Source organism: Melozone crissalis, unplaced genomic scaffold, assembly GCF_028551555.1.
Source record: "Melozone crissalis strain CALT ecotype California unplaced genomic scaffold, PUWL_Pcris_2 ptg000367l_1, whole genome shotgun sequence".
In the NCBI taxonomy this organism is placed as follows: Eukaryota; Metazoa; Chordata; class Aves; order Passeriformes; family Passerellidae; genus Melozone; species Melozone crissalis.
The window spans coordinates 60,148-78,166 of NW_026536110.1; the positions used below are offsets into that span (position 1 = coordinate 60,148).

General features: G+C 53.1%; 2 protein-coding genes across 2 annotated transcripts; one reads left to right on the forward strand and one right to left on the reverse strand.

The window, feature by feature from the left end:
• The first annotated feature begins 1,378 nt into the window (after positions 1-1,378).
• LOC128950000 (zinc finger protein 692-like) lies at positions 1,379-8,886 on the forward strand. The gene is made up of 12 exons (XM_054294892.1): positions 1,379-1,611; positions 2,276-2,451; positions 2,556-2,587; positions 2,936-3,298; positions 3,563-3,611; positions 3,705-3,857; positions 4,177-4,290; positions 6,730-6,783; positions 7,021-7,099; positions 7,190-7,304; positions 7,663-7,762; positions 8,219-8,886. The coding sequence occupies exons 1-12, from the start codon at positions 1,588-1,590 to the stop codon at positions 8,541-8,543; spliced, it is 1,584 nt and encodes a 527-aa protein (XP_054150867.1). The 5' UTR covers positions 1,379-1,587; the 3' UTR covers positions 8,544-8,886.
• Positions 8,887-9,688: 802 nt separating this feature from the next.
• On the reverse strand, positions 9,689-16,249 carry LOC128950011 (E3 ubiquitin-protein ligase TRIM7-like). Its single transcript, XM_054294904.1, has 7 exons — positions 15,740-16,249; positions 13,629-13,715; positions 12,896-13,123; positions 12,331-12,353; positions 12,109-12,224; positions 11,810-11,842; positions 9,689-11,001 (listed from the first exon to the last, which is right to left on the reverse strand). The coding sequence occupies exons 1-7, from the start codon at positions 16,247-16,249 to the stop codon at positions 10,475-10,477; spliced, it is 1,524 nt and encodes a 507-aa protein (XP_054150879.1). The 3' UTR covers positions 9,689-10,474.
• Positions 16,250-18,019: the final 1,770 nt, after the last annotated feature.

The window sequence follows — 18,019 nt, forward strand, 5'->3', positions numbered from 1 at the left end:
GCCTCTGTCACCCTCAAGCCCCCACAGTGCCTCTCAGCCTCTGTCATGCCTTGAAAGGACCCTAAAAAACCCATCAATTCCCTTAAAAAGCCCTAGTTTTCCAAGTGTCCTAAATACCCCACAAAAATTTAAAAAGAGCCTCAGAATACACTAAAAATACCCTACTTTTAAAAAGCCCCTAAAACATTCCTAAAAAGCTTTTTAAAAAAATCTCTAAATAGTCCTAAAAGAGCTCTGAGAATGCCCCTAAAATGTTTTAAATTCCCTGATAAGACCCTAAAAAAGCCTAAAATTTCCCTCAAAAACTCTAGAAATACCCTAGTCCTTAAAAAGTTCTCCATAGACCATCCATACTCCTCAAAAAGCCCTAAAACTTTGAAGTAGTCCTAAAAAAGCCCCAAGAATACTCAAAAACACCCCTAACAATTCTAATTAATAGTAAGACAGCCATTAAAACACCCTAAAAACTTATTTTAAAAGCTCTGAAAAAGCCTGAATGGTATCCTTAACATTTCCACAGAATTCCTAAAAAACTCCTGCAGAAAAAAAACCCCCTAAAATATCCTTTAAAATCCCTGAAAAATCACCTAAATAACCCCCTAAAACTGTTCAACCCCTACCTGTAACACTGTGGCCTCCAAACATCATCTCTACCTATTAATTGGGGTAACTGCCTGCACCTTATGAGAGGGTTCTGGGGCTGTTCCACCATGAGGGCTGACCCTGTACCCTAACCCTACCTGGTACCCTGTGTCCTTTGCACCCCTAACCCTCAGTGTCGGCTCTCCACCTGTCAAGCCTCCCCCCCAGTCCTTGCTCCTCATCCTGCAATGTCTGTGTGTCTCCCAAAGATCCTGTTTGGGCTCCCACATGCTGCTGCAGGGAGTCACCGGTGGGGGAAGTTTGGGATGGGGCAGACCCGGGATGGGGAGGGTGAAGGGAGGAGTGAGTTTTTTATTATCATTCCATCCCTTTCCTTGCTAGCCTTCTGATGAAATCCTTTCTTCTATTCTTTTAGTATAGTTTTAATACGTAATTTTCTTTTAATACAATAAATCATTCTATGCATTTATATGCATTATATTAATTAATATATAATATATAATTATATATATATGATTAAATATATATTGTATATATTTAGTCTATATTATACAGTATATTTGTTTAGTATTATACATATTTAGTATATATTATATACTTATATATATAATATATATAAGTATATATAAAGTACAAATAATTAAATATATTTCTATATATTTAGTATATCATTTATTTATAATATAATAAATCAGCCTTCTGAAATCTTCTGAAAGATTCTTATCTCTTCCCTCGACCTGGGACACCCCTGCGAATACCGCCACATCCCTGTGACCCCCCGTGTCCATCCCCATCCGCATGCGGGAGTTTCCCACCATGCCCAGCGGCCGGACTACATCTCCCAGCGGCCCCCGCGGCTCCCGCGCACGCGCAGCGCGGCGGGGCCTCCGCCATCTTCTCTGCCGTCCATGAGCAGCGTGAGCGGGGCGGGCCCGGCGGCTCTTAAAGGGGGCACGGCCCGGGGTGGGGCCCTCTCGGCGCGCGATGGAACCCGGAGCGGCGCAGGAGGTTCGCGGATGGCGGGGAGAGGGCGGCGGGAGCGCGATGGAGCGGCGGGCATTCCGCCCGTCTCCGACTCCTGTGGCCCCTTCCGCCTTAAGGCCCGGCGGCGGGAACGGGCGGGGGTGGACGGGGGAGGAGGGGGGGGAACCGGGGCAAACGGCGGGAGGGGGCGGGTCTTAAAGGGGCGTGTTTTGAATTGGGCGTGGCTAATGGGGGTGTGGGCGAGACCCTAAGGGCCGTTGTGTGGGCGGGGCCAAGAAGAGGGGCGAGGCCTCAGGAGGTGTGGCTTAGGGGCAGTGCCCGCCCCCCCCTTCTTGTGAACCCCTCCGCCTCCCATGTCCCCAGGCCACCTCCTGTGTCCCCCCATAACCGCCCTGTGGAGCCAGGGGACCCCAATTCTTCACCCAATATCCCGCCATGATGCCACGCCACTCCTTTGTCTGTCCCCACCGTGTCCCCTGTCACCCCCCTAGCACATCCCCGTGTCCCCCATGACTGCCCACCTGTCTGTGCCCGTGTCCCCTGTCACCCCCCCCAGCACATCCCCGTGTCCCCCCATGTCCCCTTCCCACGCGTCATCCCCCAGATTCCCCTGTGGAGCCACCCCAAACTCCCCACCCGACCCCTCGAGGCTCCATGTGCCCCCTCTGAAGGCCCCGTGTGCCCCCAGCCTGGGGGTCGCATCCCGGCCCCGGAGTCCGTGCGGCGGCAGAAGCGCCGGGAGCTGGACGCGCGGCGCTCCAAGTGCCGCATCCGCATCGGAGGGCACCTGGAGCGCTGGTGCCGCCTCAAGGATCAGCTCGGCTTCGCCCTGCACTCACAGCTGGCCCAGTTCCTCCTCGACAGGTCAGCAGCGGGGGCTCAAAACCCACAAAAACCCCCAAAAACCTGCCTCTGATGGGAAAAAAAATCCGAGTTTTCTGCCTGCTCACCTCTGTCTTCCCGTGCAGGTACAGCTCGCACGGCTGCACCTGGAGCACAGGTGAGCTTCCCTTCCCTGTTCCGTGTTGGCATCCAGTGGTTTGGATCCAGATGGAGGATTCTTCTTGGGTTGGGTGCTGGAGGAGCACCTGGAGCTGCTTTTGGGTTTGCTCACCCTGCCAAGCACCAGGCAAATCCTGTGTTCCCTATTTTGGGCCTCCCCAGTTTTTGGCCTCCCAAACTCTTTGTTGGGAAGCTGTTTCACAATTCCCCTTAACAAGGACAACCACAAGAGCCTGAGGAAGGTGGACAGGGCCTTGCAGGTGTCCCACCACCACGCCCCCCCCCCCCCCCCCCAAAAAAAAAACCATTTTGGGGCTGTTTTTCACAGATTTCTTTGTTTTCCCAGGAGAGCCAGAGCAGCTCCAGCCGGCTGCCCTGCAGCGCCTGGTGGTGCTGTCCCACGGCCACGGCCAGGAGTGTGGCTTTGTGCCCGACATCCAGCTGCCAGCAGCTGGCAGCACGGCAGCCCCGCTGGTCTGGGAGTGTGTGGCCGGCCACCGCTTCTCCTGGGGTGGCTCCGTGGTCCCCAAGAGCCCCTCCTGTGACCCGGCCCAGGGGTGCGCCCCCTCCCCAGGCGCTGGGCGCCGGCGTTCGCTCCGCAGGGCCACGCTGGGCTCCAAGGAGGCTGGAGAGGAGGGAACAGCCAGGTCACCGTGTGGTGATGGGGATCGGGGCCAGGAGATGGGAGATGGTGATGATGGTGGCACAGGTGAGCTCCTCCAGGTTGGCTTTCTACCCTCAGCTCCCCTTGATTGCCCCCACCTTCAGCCCCGTGCTCAGTTCTAGTTCCAGTTGCACCCTAGGTTCTCCCTAGGGTAGTTCCAGTTCCACCCTGGGTTCTCCCTAGTGTGGTTCCAGTTCCACCACCATCCCAGCAGGATCTGCCCCAATCCCAGGTCTCTCCAACACCTCCATCCTTCCTGACTCTCCACCTCTCCCAGCCCTTCCTCACCGCCCTCCTGTCCCCTTCCAGCCCCTCAGGTGTCACTGGAACCAGGGCCTGTGGCAGCAGCTGGCGAGAGGTAAGTGGTGGCACCCACAATCATCCATCCCCTGGTGATTTGTCCCTGTCTGACCCATCCCTGTGTCCCCATCCTTGGTCTGTGCTTGTCCAGGTCATTGTCCAGCAGCTCCATCCCAGGGGACGATGCAGAGCCGGGAACTGAGGCCCGAGAGGAAGAAGAGGAGGATGAAGACTTTGCCAAGGGTGATGACCTGGCCTACACGGATGACCTGCGTGATGAGAACTATCACCCATCCCTGGACAGGTGGGAGAAGCCAGGAGGAGCTGGGAATAGTGTCCATGTGGGGTTAAAATCAGGGATTTCTGGGGTCAAAGGGCACGGAATTTTGGAGAGGCATTTTCATCGTGTCTCACCTGGGGGAGGGTCTTTGCCACGTCCAGCTGCGTCCAACCGTTGTTCTGCCGTGTCTAACCCATGTTCTGCCGTGTCTAACCAAGTCCAGTCCGTGACCAGCCCACGTCTAACCGCGTCCAACTAACTCGTTCCCTACCCCATCCAACCCATCTCTCGCCCCCTCAAGCCCCCAAACCCCCTCACCCACCCCTCTCTGTGCCCCTGACAGCGACTCAGAGCCACAGCGACGCCAGGGCCAGCCCAGGGCTCGCAGGAAGCCCATCAAGGAGGAGCAGCCCCTGCCCAGCCCTGGACCCTTGGAGGAGAAAAGTGCACGGGTCAGGTGAGTCACAGCAGCCACAGAGGTGAAGGGATGAGGGGAGGGGGTCAGAGGCATCATCTTGTGTGGTTGTTTTATTATTTTATGATATATATGATATTAAAAGAAAATGATATGTTAAAACTACTAAAAGAATAGAAACCTGGAGAATCTTGACTCCATGTTTCAGAAGGCTGATCTATAATTTTATGATATATATATACAATATTATATATGATATTAAAAGAAAATATGTTAAAACTATACTGGAATAGAAACATGGAGAATCTTGACTCCATGTTTCAGAAGGCTGATCTATTATTTTATTATATATATGATATTAAAAGAAAATGATATGTTAAAACTACTAAAAGAATAGAAACATGGAGAATCTTGGCTCCATGTTTCAGAAGGATGATTTTTTTTATGATATATATGATATTAAAAGAAAATGATATGTTAAAACTATACTGAAAGAATAGAAAGGAAGGATTTTATTAGGTTAGCAAGGAATAGAAAGGAGTGATAATAAAATCTTGTGGCTGACCAGAGAGTCTGAGACAGCTGGACTGTGATTGGCCATTAATTAAAAACAGCTACATGAAACTAATCAAAGATGCACTTGTTGCATTCCACAGCAGCAGATAATTATTGCTTACATTTCCTTTCTGAGGCTTTTCTGCTTCTCAGGAGAGAAGTTCTTAGCAAAAAGATTTTTCATAAAATATTTCCATGCCAATCTTGGGAGTGTCCAGTGCTGCTGGCCACGGGACAAGAGCTCTGTGTCCCCAAGGGGGGGGGTTCCAACCCTCCCCATGACTCTACTGACTGCAGGGCAGAGATGTTTCTTGGGTTTTTTGGGTGCAAATGGGGGTTTGGCTCACAAACATCACTGCAGGGGCTTCGTGAGCCTGGTGTCACCCACCCTGTCCCTTGTGGGTGCTCAGGGAACAAGGAGAGGCAGTCAAAGCTGCCATGGAGGGGGATGAAGACCCCCTGAATCAGACCTGTGGTGGGCACTGAAGCCTCCAAAAGACTGGAGATTTTTTGGAACACCCCAAAATCCATCAATCCCACCACAACCTCCTCCACTGACGGATCCAAGGTTTCTCCAGCAGCTCTGTGCCCCGTGTTGCCAGCTCTCCTTTCCAGGCACACAAAATTCAATGTTTTGTGCTAAAAAAAGCTTAAAGCAGCCCTCAGGGCTTCACTGGGGCTTTGCACAAGGGAAGTTTGGTTGGGGCTTGGTCTGTGCACAGCCTCGGATCCAACACACCTCAGCTGGATGGATTTTGACACAAAAAGGGGCAAAATCCCCCCTTTTTTTCCTGGAATCAGCCACAACTCTTCTGTCTGCCCCATCCCAAGCGTTTCCCCAGGTGAGTGTTGTCCCTCACAGCTTTGATTGATCCCTTTGGATCTTGCCTTTTTTTTGGGACGCTGAATGCCCTCCTCTCTCCCAGCAGCTCCAGAACCACCCCAGATGTGGCTGGAAGAGGGACCACCCTTCCTGGAGACCCAATCCCAGTGAAGGTAACGCTGGAATTTGCTCTCCCCCTCTCCCTGGCATTGCAGATCCCAGGCTCCCAAATCCCGTGTGAGGGTAGGAAAGTCTTGTGTTCTATCTGGGCCATTCTTTGTGGGGCCAAAAGTGAATTAAATGTGATATTTTTCCTGGTGTTCTTTGGGTTCTGCCTGATTTCCATCCCAAATCCCATGGTCTCCAAATGTGTCCAAAGTTTTATCTGCAGGCTGGTGGCTTTTCTGAGGGGCTTGCAGCTCTCTGCCCTCTCCCAAAGCCACGCCTAAGCTTCAAGTCAAGCCTTTTTTGGGTTGAGCTTGGTGACACAGATCATATTTTTAATATTTTGGTTCATTTTCCCCCCCTTCTTTTGTCACAGCAAGTTGAAAATGGGAGATAAAATCCTGGTTTATGAGCAAAGCTGGACCTCACTGATGTCAAAGGGGTTCTCCTCTTCTCCCTTCCCCAGGTACAGTCACCCTGAGCTGATAAAAAAACTGTTTTCAAGAGATTTGGGACAAATACCCATGCTTGAGCATGGGCATCTCTCACCATCCCATTATTTCCCCTCCCCAAACCCCACTTTAATCCACTTTTTAATGGATCTTTCCTCAATTCCAGGGTGACAGCCAGGAATAGCTGCTGTTTCCAGGGATCTATGGATGAATTATAGATCCAGCCAGGCTGGGAGCCAATTTCAGTGTCCTGGGACACGTCCAAACCATGTGAAAAGGGTTTTGTAACAAGGAATAAAGAATTTATTCTTATTTCAAACGCCTGAAATGTGTTTGTTCCAGCGTGTCCTGCTGGTCCACGGGGTGGAAATGGGAAAAATGCAGGTCCTGAGGGTGATTTAATGTGGGATTTCCTGGGGAATCTTGGCTCTGGGGACAGTGAGGGGACACCAGGGCTTGGCTGAAAATGGCTTTTTCCTCTTGCAGGCAGCCACGGGCGAGTGACAAGGACGTGGCTCAGATCGGCCCCAAGAGGATCAGGTACCTGAGGAAGAGGAGGGAAGGGGCCAGGGAAGCTCCCACGAAGAGCAGGATGGGCAGGAGAAACCACTGAAAGGGTGTTTTTTTTTTTGCTTCATTTTAAATGATTTCACTGGTGGGGAAAAGGGAAGGTGGGTGAGGAGGAGGAGGGAGCTGGGGACAGATCCACATTCCAAAGCTTTTCCAACCCTTCTCCTCCTTCCTGATAAGGATTTTTTCCTGTGTTTTCCCTGTCAGGAAGGCGGCAAAGCGCGAGATCCTCCTGTGTGACTTTGAAGGCTGTGGTAAAATCTTCTCCAACCGCCAGTACCTGAACGTGAGGAGCACCTGGGAATCCTGGGGAGCCTGGGTGGGGTCTCCTGGAGCTGCAATTGGGAGCTGGAATTGGTTTTTTTCCCCCTGGCAGCACCACCAGAAGTACCAGCACGTGCACCAGAAAACCTTCACCTGCTCTGAGCCCACCTGTGGGAAATCCTTCAACTTCAAGAAACACCTGAAGGAACACGAGAAGCTGCACAGTGGTGAGAGGGGCATTTCCAGGGGGAAATTGCACCTCTCTGGTGAAATCCAGGATTACACATCCTCCTCTAGGAGTTACAACTCCCTTCTATGGATGGTGGCTCCTCTCAGGAATCACACCTGCCTTATAGGTCACATTTCCACACTTTGTGTGGATTCCACTTGCTCCCATCAGATTCCCACCTTCCCCACCCATTCCCAAACTCCCACCCCCGGGAGCTTTCACTGCTGCCCTTTGCTCCCAGAATCTCTCCCTTATCCTCTCCATTCCCACGCTGGGAATTCTCCCAGCTCCCAGAGCACATCCTGATGGTTTTTCCAGGCTGGATCAGCCCCCAATCCCTTTTCTTTTCCTCCCAGACAAGCGGGATTACATCTGTGAGTTCTGCGCACGCTCCTTCCGCACCAGCAGCAATTTGATCATCCACCGACGGATCCACACCGGGGAGAAGCCCCTCCAGTAAGTCCCAGTACCATTTCCAACTTGCCAGTAAATCCCAGTCCCATTTCCAACTCGCCGCTAAGTCCCAGTCCCATCCCTGCCCCTCCAGTAAATCCCAGTAAGTGCTCCAACCCCCCCCCCCCCCCATAAGTCCCAGTCCCATTCCTGCAGCTCTGTTCAGCCTCAGAGTCTCTTGCCACCCTTTTCAACCCAAAATCAGCTCCTCCAGCCAAAAGCTAGGCTGAGATTCCCCCTGAGCTTTCTGCCCTTGGAGCTGGCTGTGTCCAGACCCAGCAGCTCCAGGGTAGCGTTTAATTAGGCACAGCTTAATGAGCTGAAACAGGACCCATGTCCAAGCCATTCATGCCTGGAGGGCACTGGAGCTTCAACCCTGGCACATTGCAGCCCTGAGGATGGCAAGGCTGCTTCTCCCTGGGGTTTTTAATTCCTTCCAAAATCTACAATCTCCCCCAGGTGTGAGATCTGCGGCTTCACCTGCCGCCAGAAAGCCTCCCTGAACTGGCACATGAGGAAACATGACGCCGACTCCTTCTACCAATTCCCCTGCGACGTTTGTGGCAAGAGGTTTGAGAAACGGGACAACGTCACCGCCCACAAGAGCAAGAGCCACCCTGGGGGGCTCCCCCAGCCCGAGGGGACCCAGCAGCAGGCCCTGGAGCTGCTGGGGGCTGTGCTGGGGACTGGGGGGGACACAGGGAGGGCCCCACTGGAGTTTGGGGTGGGGGGTGTTGGGGGGGATCCACCCCAAGGGCAGGGGAGGGGTGAGGGGGAGTCCTAGAGGGCTCACCCCCCCCCCCCCCGCCCCCAGTTTGGGGGCTGGAGCAAAATTTGGGATGATGCTGGACCCTCCAGGTGCCAAAAATACATGGGACAGGCAAAATCCCAGTTTTTCAGCCAAATCCTAGACGAAATCCCAAGTTTTCAGCCAAATCCCTTTTTTTTTTGCCAAATCCCAGTTTCCCTCGAGCCCAGCATTATTACCACAAGTGGATCCTCAATAAAGACTTATTTTGGGTAAAAGTGGGATTTGGTGCCAGATTTTTATGGAAAAAAAAAGATAGAAAAATTTGGGTGATTTGGACACAGGCAAATGGGTTGGAGAGAGGATGGAGACACCAAAAACCCAGGAATTGGGGACCCAAACCGGGATGAGAGGGAGATCCCAGTGGGTCTGTGCCCCCAAACTGGGATGAGAGGCAAGGCCCAGTGGGGTGTGCCCCAAAACTGGGAGCTCCCAGTGCTTCAAACTTCTCCTTTAAACTTTTCTTTAAAAACTCTGATTTAAACCAGAATTTGGACTTACAGATGTTTGGAAGTTCCAAGTTGGGACCATTTAGTGAATTGCAAGTGCCCCCAAAACCCGTCAGTGCTCCACCCCAGCAGGCTGGGGACAAGGACATCTCTCTGTCTCCATCCCCTCCCAAGCAGGAGCAGCTTCTTCTCCTCTCTCCCAGCACCAAAAACCCCCAAGTTATCATGTTTTAGGGTTGGTTTTTTTTTTTGCACAGCAACTTTTATTTCCCCACTAACAGTGACAGGGCAAAGGACACGAACAGCAGCACGGGGAAGGGCACGAGGGGAGTGGGTAAGATCACACCTGGAACACAGAACCCCCTCCCCAAGCCCCCCCCCCCAGCCCAGCTTTGGGGTGACCTTAAACATCCCAATCCCATGGCTGGGATCCTGGCACTCCAGGGTCTCAGAATTTAGGGGGAGAGAAAGGGAGATGGAATGAGGGGGGACAGTGGCAGACATGAGGAGGCAAAAAGGGACATGGGGGGAAATGGGGGGGCTAGGAGGGAAATGGGGGGCAATGGGGAGGTGGGGACACGAGAAGGGGGGGACAGTAGAGGAGAGAGGGGGGGTCACTCAGCGACAGCAGGACGGGCTTGGCCCTTTCCCCAGGGAGGATGGGATGAGTCAGGATGGGATGGGTGAAAATGACCTGCAAAGCAACGGTGCCCAAATTGGGGAAGGGGGGGTGGATACAAGACCCCTCCTCTCCACACGGCATTTTAGGGGTGAGGGGGGACACAGAGCTTTGGCTACTATTCGAAGTAAGATGGGATCAGCCTCTCCCTGTTCCACAGGGCTCCAACTCCAAAGAAAAAAAACACAAAAGGAACTCTACAGGGGGTGTTTAACCAGCAACGGGGAGGGGGTGCTCAAGTAGCCCACCCCCTCACCAACCAACACGCCTGAGGAAGATTTTTGAGGGTAAAAAGACTCAAAAACTTTGAACTGCAACAGGAAAAACAAAAAAATCCCCCCTGAACAGCCAAGGGTGAGATTTGGGAAGCAAAGGAAAACCTAAGGATGGCAAGGGGGAGAGAGGGGGACGGACACCACCAGCGAGTGGGGCAGGGGCTCAGTTGCAGAGGGACAGCCAGGAGCCCACGTAGAAGAGCCAGAAGAACCTGAAGATCCTCTCAGAGAAGGCTCCAACTCCAAAGAAAGAACACAAAATGAACTCTGCAGGGGGTGTTTAACCAGCAATGGGGAGGGGGTGCTAAAGTAGCCCCCTCACCAACCAACGCCCCTGAGGAAGATTTCTGAGGGTAAGAAGACTCAAAAACTTTGAACTGCAACAGGGGAAAAAAAAAAGCCAAGGGTGGGATTTGGGGTGTTTAGCTCAGAAGCAAAGGAAAACCTAAGGATGGCAAGGGGAAGCGAGAGGAGGGGAACACCACCAGCAAGCGGGGCGGGGGCTCAGTTGCAGAGGGACAGCGAGGAGCCCACGTAGAAGAGCCAGAAGAACGGGAAGATCCTCTCGGAGAAGGCGGCGGTGAAGGTGAAGATGGGAGCCATGTTGTCGGCGTTGTAGAACGCCACCCACCCTCCCTCATAGTCCAGGTACACCCCGATCTTGCGCGGCCGCTCGCACAGCGACAGCGGCGTCTCGGGAGAGGTGAACGCCTGGTACTGATCCCAATTCTTGCCCTTCCAGTTGAGCCCCACCGCCCAGATGCCCTCCTCGGGGGCGAAGTCGACCTTCTCCTTGCGGCGCACGGACTCGCGGGCGGCGCCCAGCACCCAGCTCTCCCCGTCGCCCACCTCCACCTCCCAGTAGTGGCGGCCGGCGGAGAAGCCCTCGGAGGCCAGGACGCAGAAGGCGTAGTCGAAGCGCTTGGGGTGCGCCGGCAGCTCCTGCGGGGCCCCGCGCAGGCGCACGCTGCGCTTGTCCTCCGACAGCACCAGGTAGGGGTTGGCCGTGTCGGGGTCCAGGGAGAGCTCGCCTGCGGGGGGACGGGAGGGGGGTGGTGATGTGAATAGTGCAATATCATTAATTGTGTTAACGCTATTAATAGCTGTGGTGGTGTTGGCAGGGGGCCAAGGGTGAGGGTTAGGAGGGAAGGGACAAGAGTGTTGGCTCCGTGTTTGAGGGGATTGATTTATTGTTTTCACATACTATTGTATTAAATAATACTATTGTAATAAATAATGATTTATTCTTTTATGATACTATTGTGTTAAATAATAATTAAATTTTAATTACATTATAAATAGATTATAATTAATTTGTTAACAAATTATTTAATTATTAATAAATTATTAATAAATTATAATTATTAATTCTAATTAAATTCTAAATAAATTATATCCTAATTATATAGTTGAATTATTTAAATATAAATTAATTATACATTAGTTACTTAAATATTAATTATTATATAATTAAATATATAGTGATTTGTATAATTTAATTATATATTTAAATTATAATGTATTAAAACTATAGTAAAAGAATAGAAGAAATTATTTCGTCAGAAGGCTAGCTAAGAATAGAATTTTCTGTGCCCCAAACCAGAGGAGAAGGACCCAGGTGAAGCCACCTGGAGCATCCTGAAGAGCCTACACAGAAGCCAAGCCCAGCAATTCCAAACTCAACCCTTGGAAAAGGCAGGTTAGACTCCCCCAAAAGCCCCGATCCCAGCAAATTCCCACATTATCTCTTGGAAAAGGGAAGTCACAGCCCCAAATCCCAGCCAATTCCATGCAAACCCCTGGAAAAGAGAGCTGTTATCTCAGTCCCCATGGACTCACCTGTGTCGTTCTCCAGCTCAAAGCGCAGATTTTCTGTGGGAAGAGAAGGAAGGAGCTGAATCCCCAGAACTGCCCAAGCCATGGGAATGATCCCAACTCCACACTCCCACACTCAAATCCCAGGGAAATCCCTTTTCCACCTCTTCCCTGCGATAAGGGAACAACCCGGAGCTCTCCCAGCCAGCCCAGGGGGGGAATTAGAGCCCGGCTCCATCTCAGCCCCGATTTTGGTGGATTTCCACGTGGGATCCTGGCTGGGAAAGCACTTTATTTTCCAGGAAGGATCTCATCAGGCTCACCCTTAAATTCCAGCAGCACTTCCTTGAGCACGGCGCTCTTCTGGGAAAAACTCTTCAGCTTCTTCTCCAGCTCGGAAAAGCCGGGTTCAGGCTTGAGGAACATCCAGCTCTCCAGGCTGAGGAGACACAGGAGTCAGGGACCCAAAAAATCAAGGAATTCCCCCTGGGAATTCCTGCAGCCAGCTCCAGCTCAGAGCCTCCAGGTTCACCCAGCTCACTCACCTGCTGCCAGCTGGGACAACGCCCTGGAAGGGGAAGAAAACCCAAGGAATTTGTTAGGATCAGCATCTCTCCTATCTCAAGATATCTCAGAATCCTCCCCAGAAACTGGGAGGATCCCATGAAGGCACTTTTGTCCCCATAAAGGTATTTTTGTATCTACAAGGGGAATTTCTCACCCCATTAACAGAATTTTTTACCCAATAAATTTATTTCCCCAATAAATAAAAATTCTGACCCATAAATGGAAATTCTTGCCTACGTAAATGGAACCTTTTTCCACCCCATAAACAGGACTTTTTTGTCCCCATAAATCGAATTGTCACCCCATAAACAGGTTTTGTCCCTCTAATTAGGATATTCCCCCAATAAATAAATAAACAAATAAATATTTTGACCCATAAATGGAAATTCTTGCCTGCATAAATGGAACCTTTTTCCCCTTTTTTGCACCCCTTTTTTGTCCCCTTAAACAAAATTTTCATCCCCATAAATAGGTATTTTTGCCCAGTACACGGGATTTCTGTCCGTGAGCGGGAATTTTTGGAGACACACAACAGAGTCCCACCTCGCCAGGTGTGCTCCCCGTGCCACTGTCCCCGCCCTGCTCTGCCAGGAGCTTGTCCAGCTGTGCAATGTCCTCGGCCAGCCGGGCCACGCTCTCATCCCTGCGGCGCCCGATGTCCCTCTCCAGCTCCTCCAGCCTGGAGAGCAGCAGCTGCTCCTTCTCCTCCAGGAACGCCCGCAGCTCCTTGCACTCGGCCACGATCTTCTGCCTTTCCACCTCCGTCTGCTTCTGCAATTCCAGGGGGAACATCCCTGTGAGGGCAGATCCCCACAGGGATCTGCTATGGAACTCGGGGAGAGAATCTCTGGGGGCAAGGGGAACCCAAATTTCCACAGGTAGGAAATCCCCAGTGAGACTGAACCCTCATTCCCATGGCGAAGGGGAACCCAAATTTCCAGAGCAAGGAAATACCCCAGGTGAGACTGAACCCACCTGGATGGGGCTCCCAGCAGCTCCTTACTGGGGTTCCCATGGGGAAGGGGAAACCAAATTTTCAGAGCCAGGAAATCCCCAGTGAAACTGAACCCTCATTCCCATGGGGAAGAGGAACCCTCCAGGTGGGACCAAATTTATTTCCAGAGCCAGGAAATTCCCTGAACCTTCCTGGATGGGGGTCCCAGCAGCTCCTCACTGGGTTCCCTCACTGGGAACCCAAATTTATTTTCCCAGCCAGGAAATGCCCAGGTGAGACTGAACCCTCCTGGCAGGGGGCTCTGGAACCCGCAGCACTCACCAGCAGCTCCTCGCTCTGCCTCTCCCGCTCAGCCTTGGCCTCCTCACGTCCTTTCCTCAGGGAGCTCAGGTGCTCCTGGGGCACCTCCTGAAAGCACAACAACAGATCCCTTGGGAATTCTTCCCCCGTGGGCCATCGGGAGGGAAAGACTGCTGCTGTTAAAATGGTCAAATTCACCTAATCTGGGGTTTTTTTTGGAGATGGAACCAGCAGCTGCCCTGACCTAACAAAACCACCAAACTTCACCCCAACCAGCTCAAAAACTGAAAAAAAAAAGTAAATTAATTTTATCTGTCTGTGAGGAAACAAATGCCCTGGTCCCACCCCCATCTTCCTCCCAGGATCACCTCCCACATTCTCCCTCCTCAAGGTGCCCCAAAATTGGGTTGGACTCCCCCTCAAGAGGAAGAACAGCTACCTCTGAACTGCTCATTAAATTATTAATTATTAATTAATTAAGCTCATCCTTATTTAAGAAGTTTGACCTCCACGGAGGGCAGAGAAGCCCCTGCAAACAGCAGCTGGCCCTGGGGGCAAATTAATCTACTTATTTTATAACTAAAACCCTAAATACAAGGATTTGGACTGTTAAGAGCCAGAAGTTGCTGGGTTTGGAATTTATCTGTGAGATTAAAGCAAGTATCAGGGCAAAAAAAGAAGGGAGGATCTCAGCGACAACCAATTATCAAACACTCATAAAAGTAGGGTAACGAGGGGGGAAAAAAATCCCAAGGGAGCAACAACCTGGATCTACACAAGGACGTTTGTGTCCTGAAAAAAAAAAAAAAGGACAAAATCCCAGATTTAGGGCGGGGGGGGGGGGGGGGGGGGAACAGCCCCAGCGTCCCCGGAAGAGGAACCACGGCAGTTCCGGGACAAAACCCCCTCTAAAAGGATTTAATCGGCACAAATAATTAATATGCGGTGGTTAATGATGCCACAATCCCCTCCCCTGCTCCCTCCTCCTCCTCCTGCTGCCGCTGCGCAGCGACACCGGCTCCGTCCGGCATCTTGGATCCCTCTGGTTCCTGGAATTCCGAGGGCTGCCCACCCACACCGAGCCCTTGGGGTTTTACAATTCCAAATTAACCCCCGCTGTGATCACGACACGCCCCATATCGCGACACAGCGGAGCCCCAGCGCTGTCGGGGGGGCGCCGTTTTCGCTCTGCGTCATTCCACAGGGATGGAAGGGGGGGGGGGGGGGAACAGGCGGCTCCTGGGGGAGCCCAGCGCCACTTCCAGCCTGATCCTGGATCGGGATCAGGGATTAAATAACGCCGCGCTCCTCCTCCCCGTTCCCAGTTCGGTCCTGGATTTCGGGGGGCTGGCGGGATTTTGCACTGAGGTGGGGACACCCCCTTTTCCCAGTACTTTCCTAGTTTATCCCAGATGGACCTCGCACCCCACATCCCGGAGGCGTCTGTGTTTTGGGGTGATTCCGATGCTTCGGCATCCCCCAAATTCTGGAAGCAGCGCCCAGCTGGGCAGGGGATCCCCCGTGCGATCCACACAGTCTGGAGGGGCCTTTAATGCACCCCAAAAATGGGGGAATTGGGGGCTCATTTCTGTGCTCCCATTGGAACTGGGGGGTCCCAAAGGAGGAGGAGGGAGTCCCTGATGAGGAGCAGTCCCTGGGGCACCCCAACCCCGTGAGATCTCCTTGGGGTGCTCCCCATCTCCTCCCTGCCCTGTCCGTGTTTTGGGGGGATTCGGGTCCTTCTGCGCCCCTAAATTCTGGAAGCAGCGCCCAGCTGGGGAGGGGAATCTCCCGCTGGATCCACACATTTGGGGGTCCCCACACAGCATGGGGGACTGGGGGCTCATTTCTCTATTCCCCGTTGAACTGGGGAGTCCCAAAGGAGGAGGAGGGATTTCATGGGGCACCCCAACTCCGCGAGATCTCCTTGGAGTGTTTCCCCGTTTACTGCATCCCCCATTTCTCAGGGGTGTCCAGCACCCCAAAAAAGACCCGGGAGGGGCTCTCACTGCCCCCCAACACCCCGAGGGGGGTCGCAGTGCTTTTCCCCTCCGGGAAAAGGGTTCCGAAGCCTCGCATCCCTCCAGCATGGGATTCCTCCCCCCGTTGTAAGGAGGGATCCCGGCACTGACCTCTGCGGCGTGGGCCGCCTCCTCGGCGGGCAGCACCGTGTGGGCTCGGTGCTCTCGGGACAGGTGACACACCACACACACGGCCCGCCGGTCCTGCACGCAGTACAGCCGCAGCGGCTCCCCGTGCCGCGGACAGCGCGGCGGGCCCGGCGGCCCGGCCGGGGCGGCGGGCAGCGGCGGCGCGGGCGCGGGCGGCCCCGGCGGCGGCTCAGCGGGGCCCGGCGGCAGCCCCAGCTGGCGGACGATGTGCACGATGTTGCCGAGGGAGCGGTTGGGGCGGAAGAGGCGCTGCGGCACCGGCTCGCGGCACTGCGGGCAGCACAGACGCCGCGCCGAGTCCTCCCAGCACTGGGTCACGCAGGCGCGGCAGAAGTTGTGCCCGCACTCGGCCACCAGCACCGGGTCGTTGAAGTACTCCAGGCACACCGGGCACGTCAGTTCGTCCTGCAGGCTCCGCGCGGCGCTGCAGGGGGCGGGCGGCGCGGAGGGGGGCGCGGGCGGCGCCTCCATGGCGGCCGCGGGGCCGGGAGCGGCCGCGGGGCCGGCGGCGGTGCCGGTCGTGGCGCCGGTGCCCACAGAGAGTCCCCGAACGCGCAGCGTCCACTCCACACGGCTCCGCCGCCCCGACTGACGATCGAGGGGCGGTGCCGGGCCAGCGCCGGGGAAAGAGGCGGGGCTGCGCCTGCGCGGGAGGGTAAAACGGACGTGGTTTGCACGGTCTGTAATGAGGTGGGCGTGGTCACACTCTCCTGATATATAAGGAGCGCGGGCAGGGGGCGTACTGTTGGGTGGGGGTGTGGCTGCGGTTGCGCAGTAGGAGAGGGCGGGGCAATGGCCGCGAGGGCCCGCAGGAGCGGCCTGAGCGGTCTGGGGGCCGGTAGTGGATTCGGGGCCATCTGACAAGTGTTAGAAATTCGCTCCAGGAAGCTGAATTCAGGGAGAAATTATTCAAAACTTCCAGACGTACAAAAACGACCCCAAAACCGCCATCAGCCCTTTCCTAGGGGATTTAGAGATTTTTACATCCCTACTGGGACGTATCCCTCCTCCATGCGACAGATGCAGAGCACAACAGCACCATTTTCCTGCTTTTCTCACTAAATTCTTACATTTCCTCGCTGTCCGTGGCGAGATTGGCTTCGGGGAGGAAACATTTTGTCACTGTACTGTGGGGAACGGGAATAAATTGGGGTTAAAAATTTAATTCGGGGTCAGAGCGGAACTGCCCTCTTCCGAAATGGCGGCCTCGGCTTCAGGCAGGGCGCGAGGGAAAATGGCGGCGGCCTCGCGCTCCCCATTGCCGCCCGCGCGGCCCGGCTCAAGATGGCGCCCGCGGCCTGAGGGCCCGGCCGCCATCTTGGGTGAGGGCAGCCAGGCCCTCAGGGCCCAGTCTGGGGGCAAGGCCTGCGGAACGGGGGCGAGGAGAAAACCGCATTTTGGCCCAGATTTGCTGTAAAATCTTGGATTGCTCACTTCAAACATTTGATTGCATAATTTCTGTCCCCAAAATGAATTTTTTTGGGTTTAGGATGGAGAACATGATAACGGAACTCAGTCAAGCCATTCCCTTCTATGAGCCGTTCTGAGGATGCCAAATGAGGCAATAACACCAAATTCCCCAAAATGTTGCTGTGATATTTCTCAGGAGTTGCTTTTATTGTGTATCCAGGCCCTCAGAAAGGGTTTCCAAAGTGTTATTAGAGAAAAAAAATATTTATGACCATGTCTTCTATTCATCATTCAGCATTCACCTGCCCCCTCTGAAAACTTATCCTAGCTGGGGGAATCTCCAGCTTTATTTTATTTTATTTTATTTATTTTATTTTATTTCCGATATTAAGCTCCTCATTCTCTTGCCACAGCTTGATTTGACTGCCCTACACTGCATAATGCTGCCTGTGGCTAAATAATAACAACAACAACAACAATAATAATAATAATAATAATAATAACAATTTCCCCCCCCCCCCGAGCAAAGTGGTTTTGTTTTTTTTAATTTCCACCCTGACTCGCAGCTCTTGCCGCCAGAGGGCCTCGGCCATTGTGCGCAGCCCTCTTCTGCCCTTTCCCCCAGCTCCTTCCCTTTTTTCCTTTTCTTTTTTTCTTTGTTTTTAATTCCTTCTTTCCTTCCTTTTGTTCTTATGTAAACAAAGAGACACGTGTCCATGAGGTGTGGGACTCCTAGTTTATTCCTGCCCTGTGCCAGCACCTCCTGCTCATCCTGAGTATCTTCATCCCCTCCATCCCCTTCTCCCACCTGCTGGCAGCACAACACCCCTG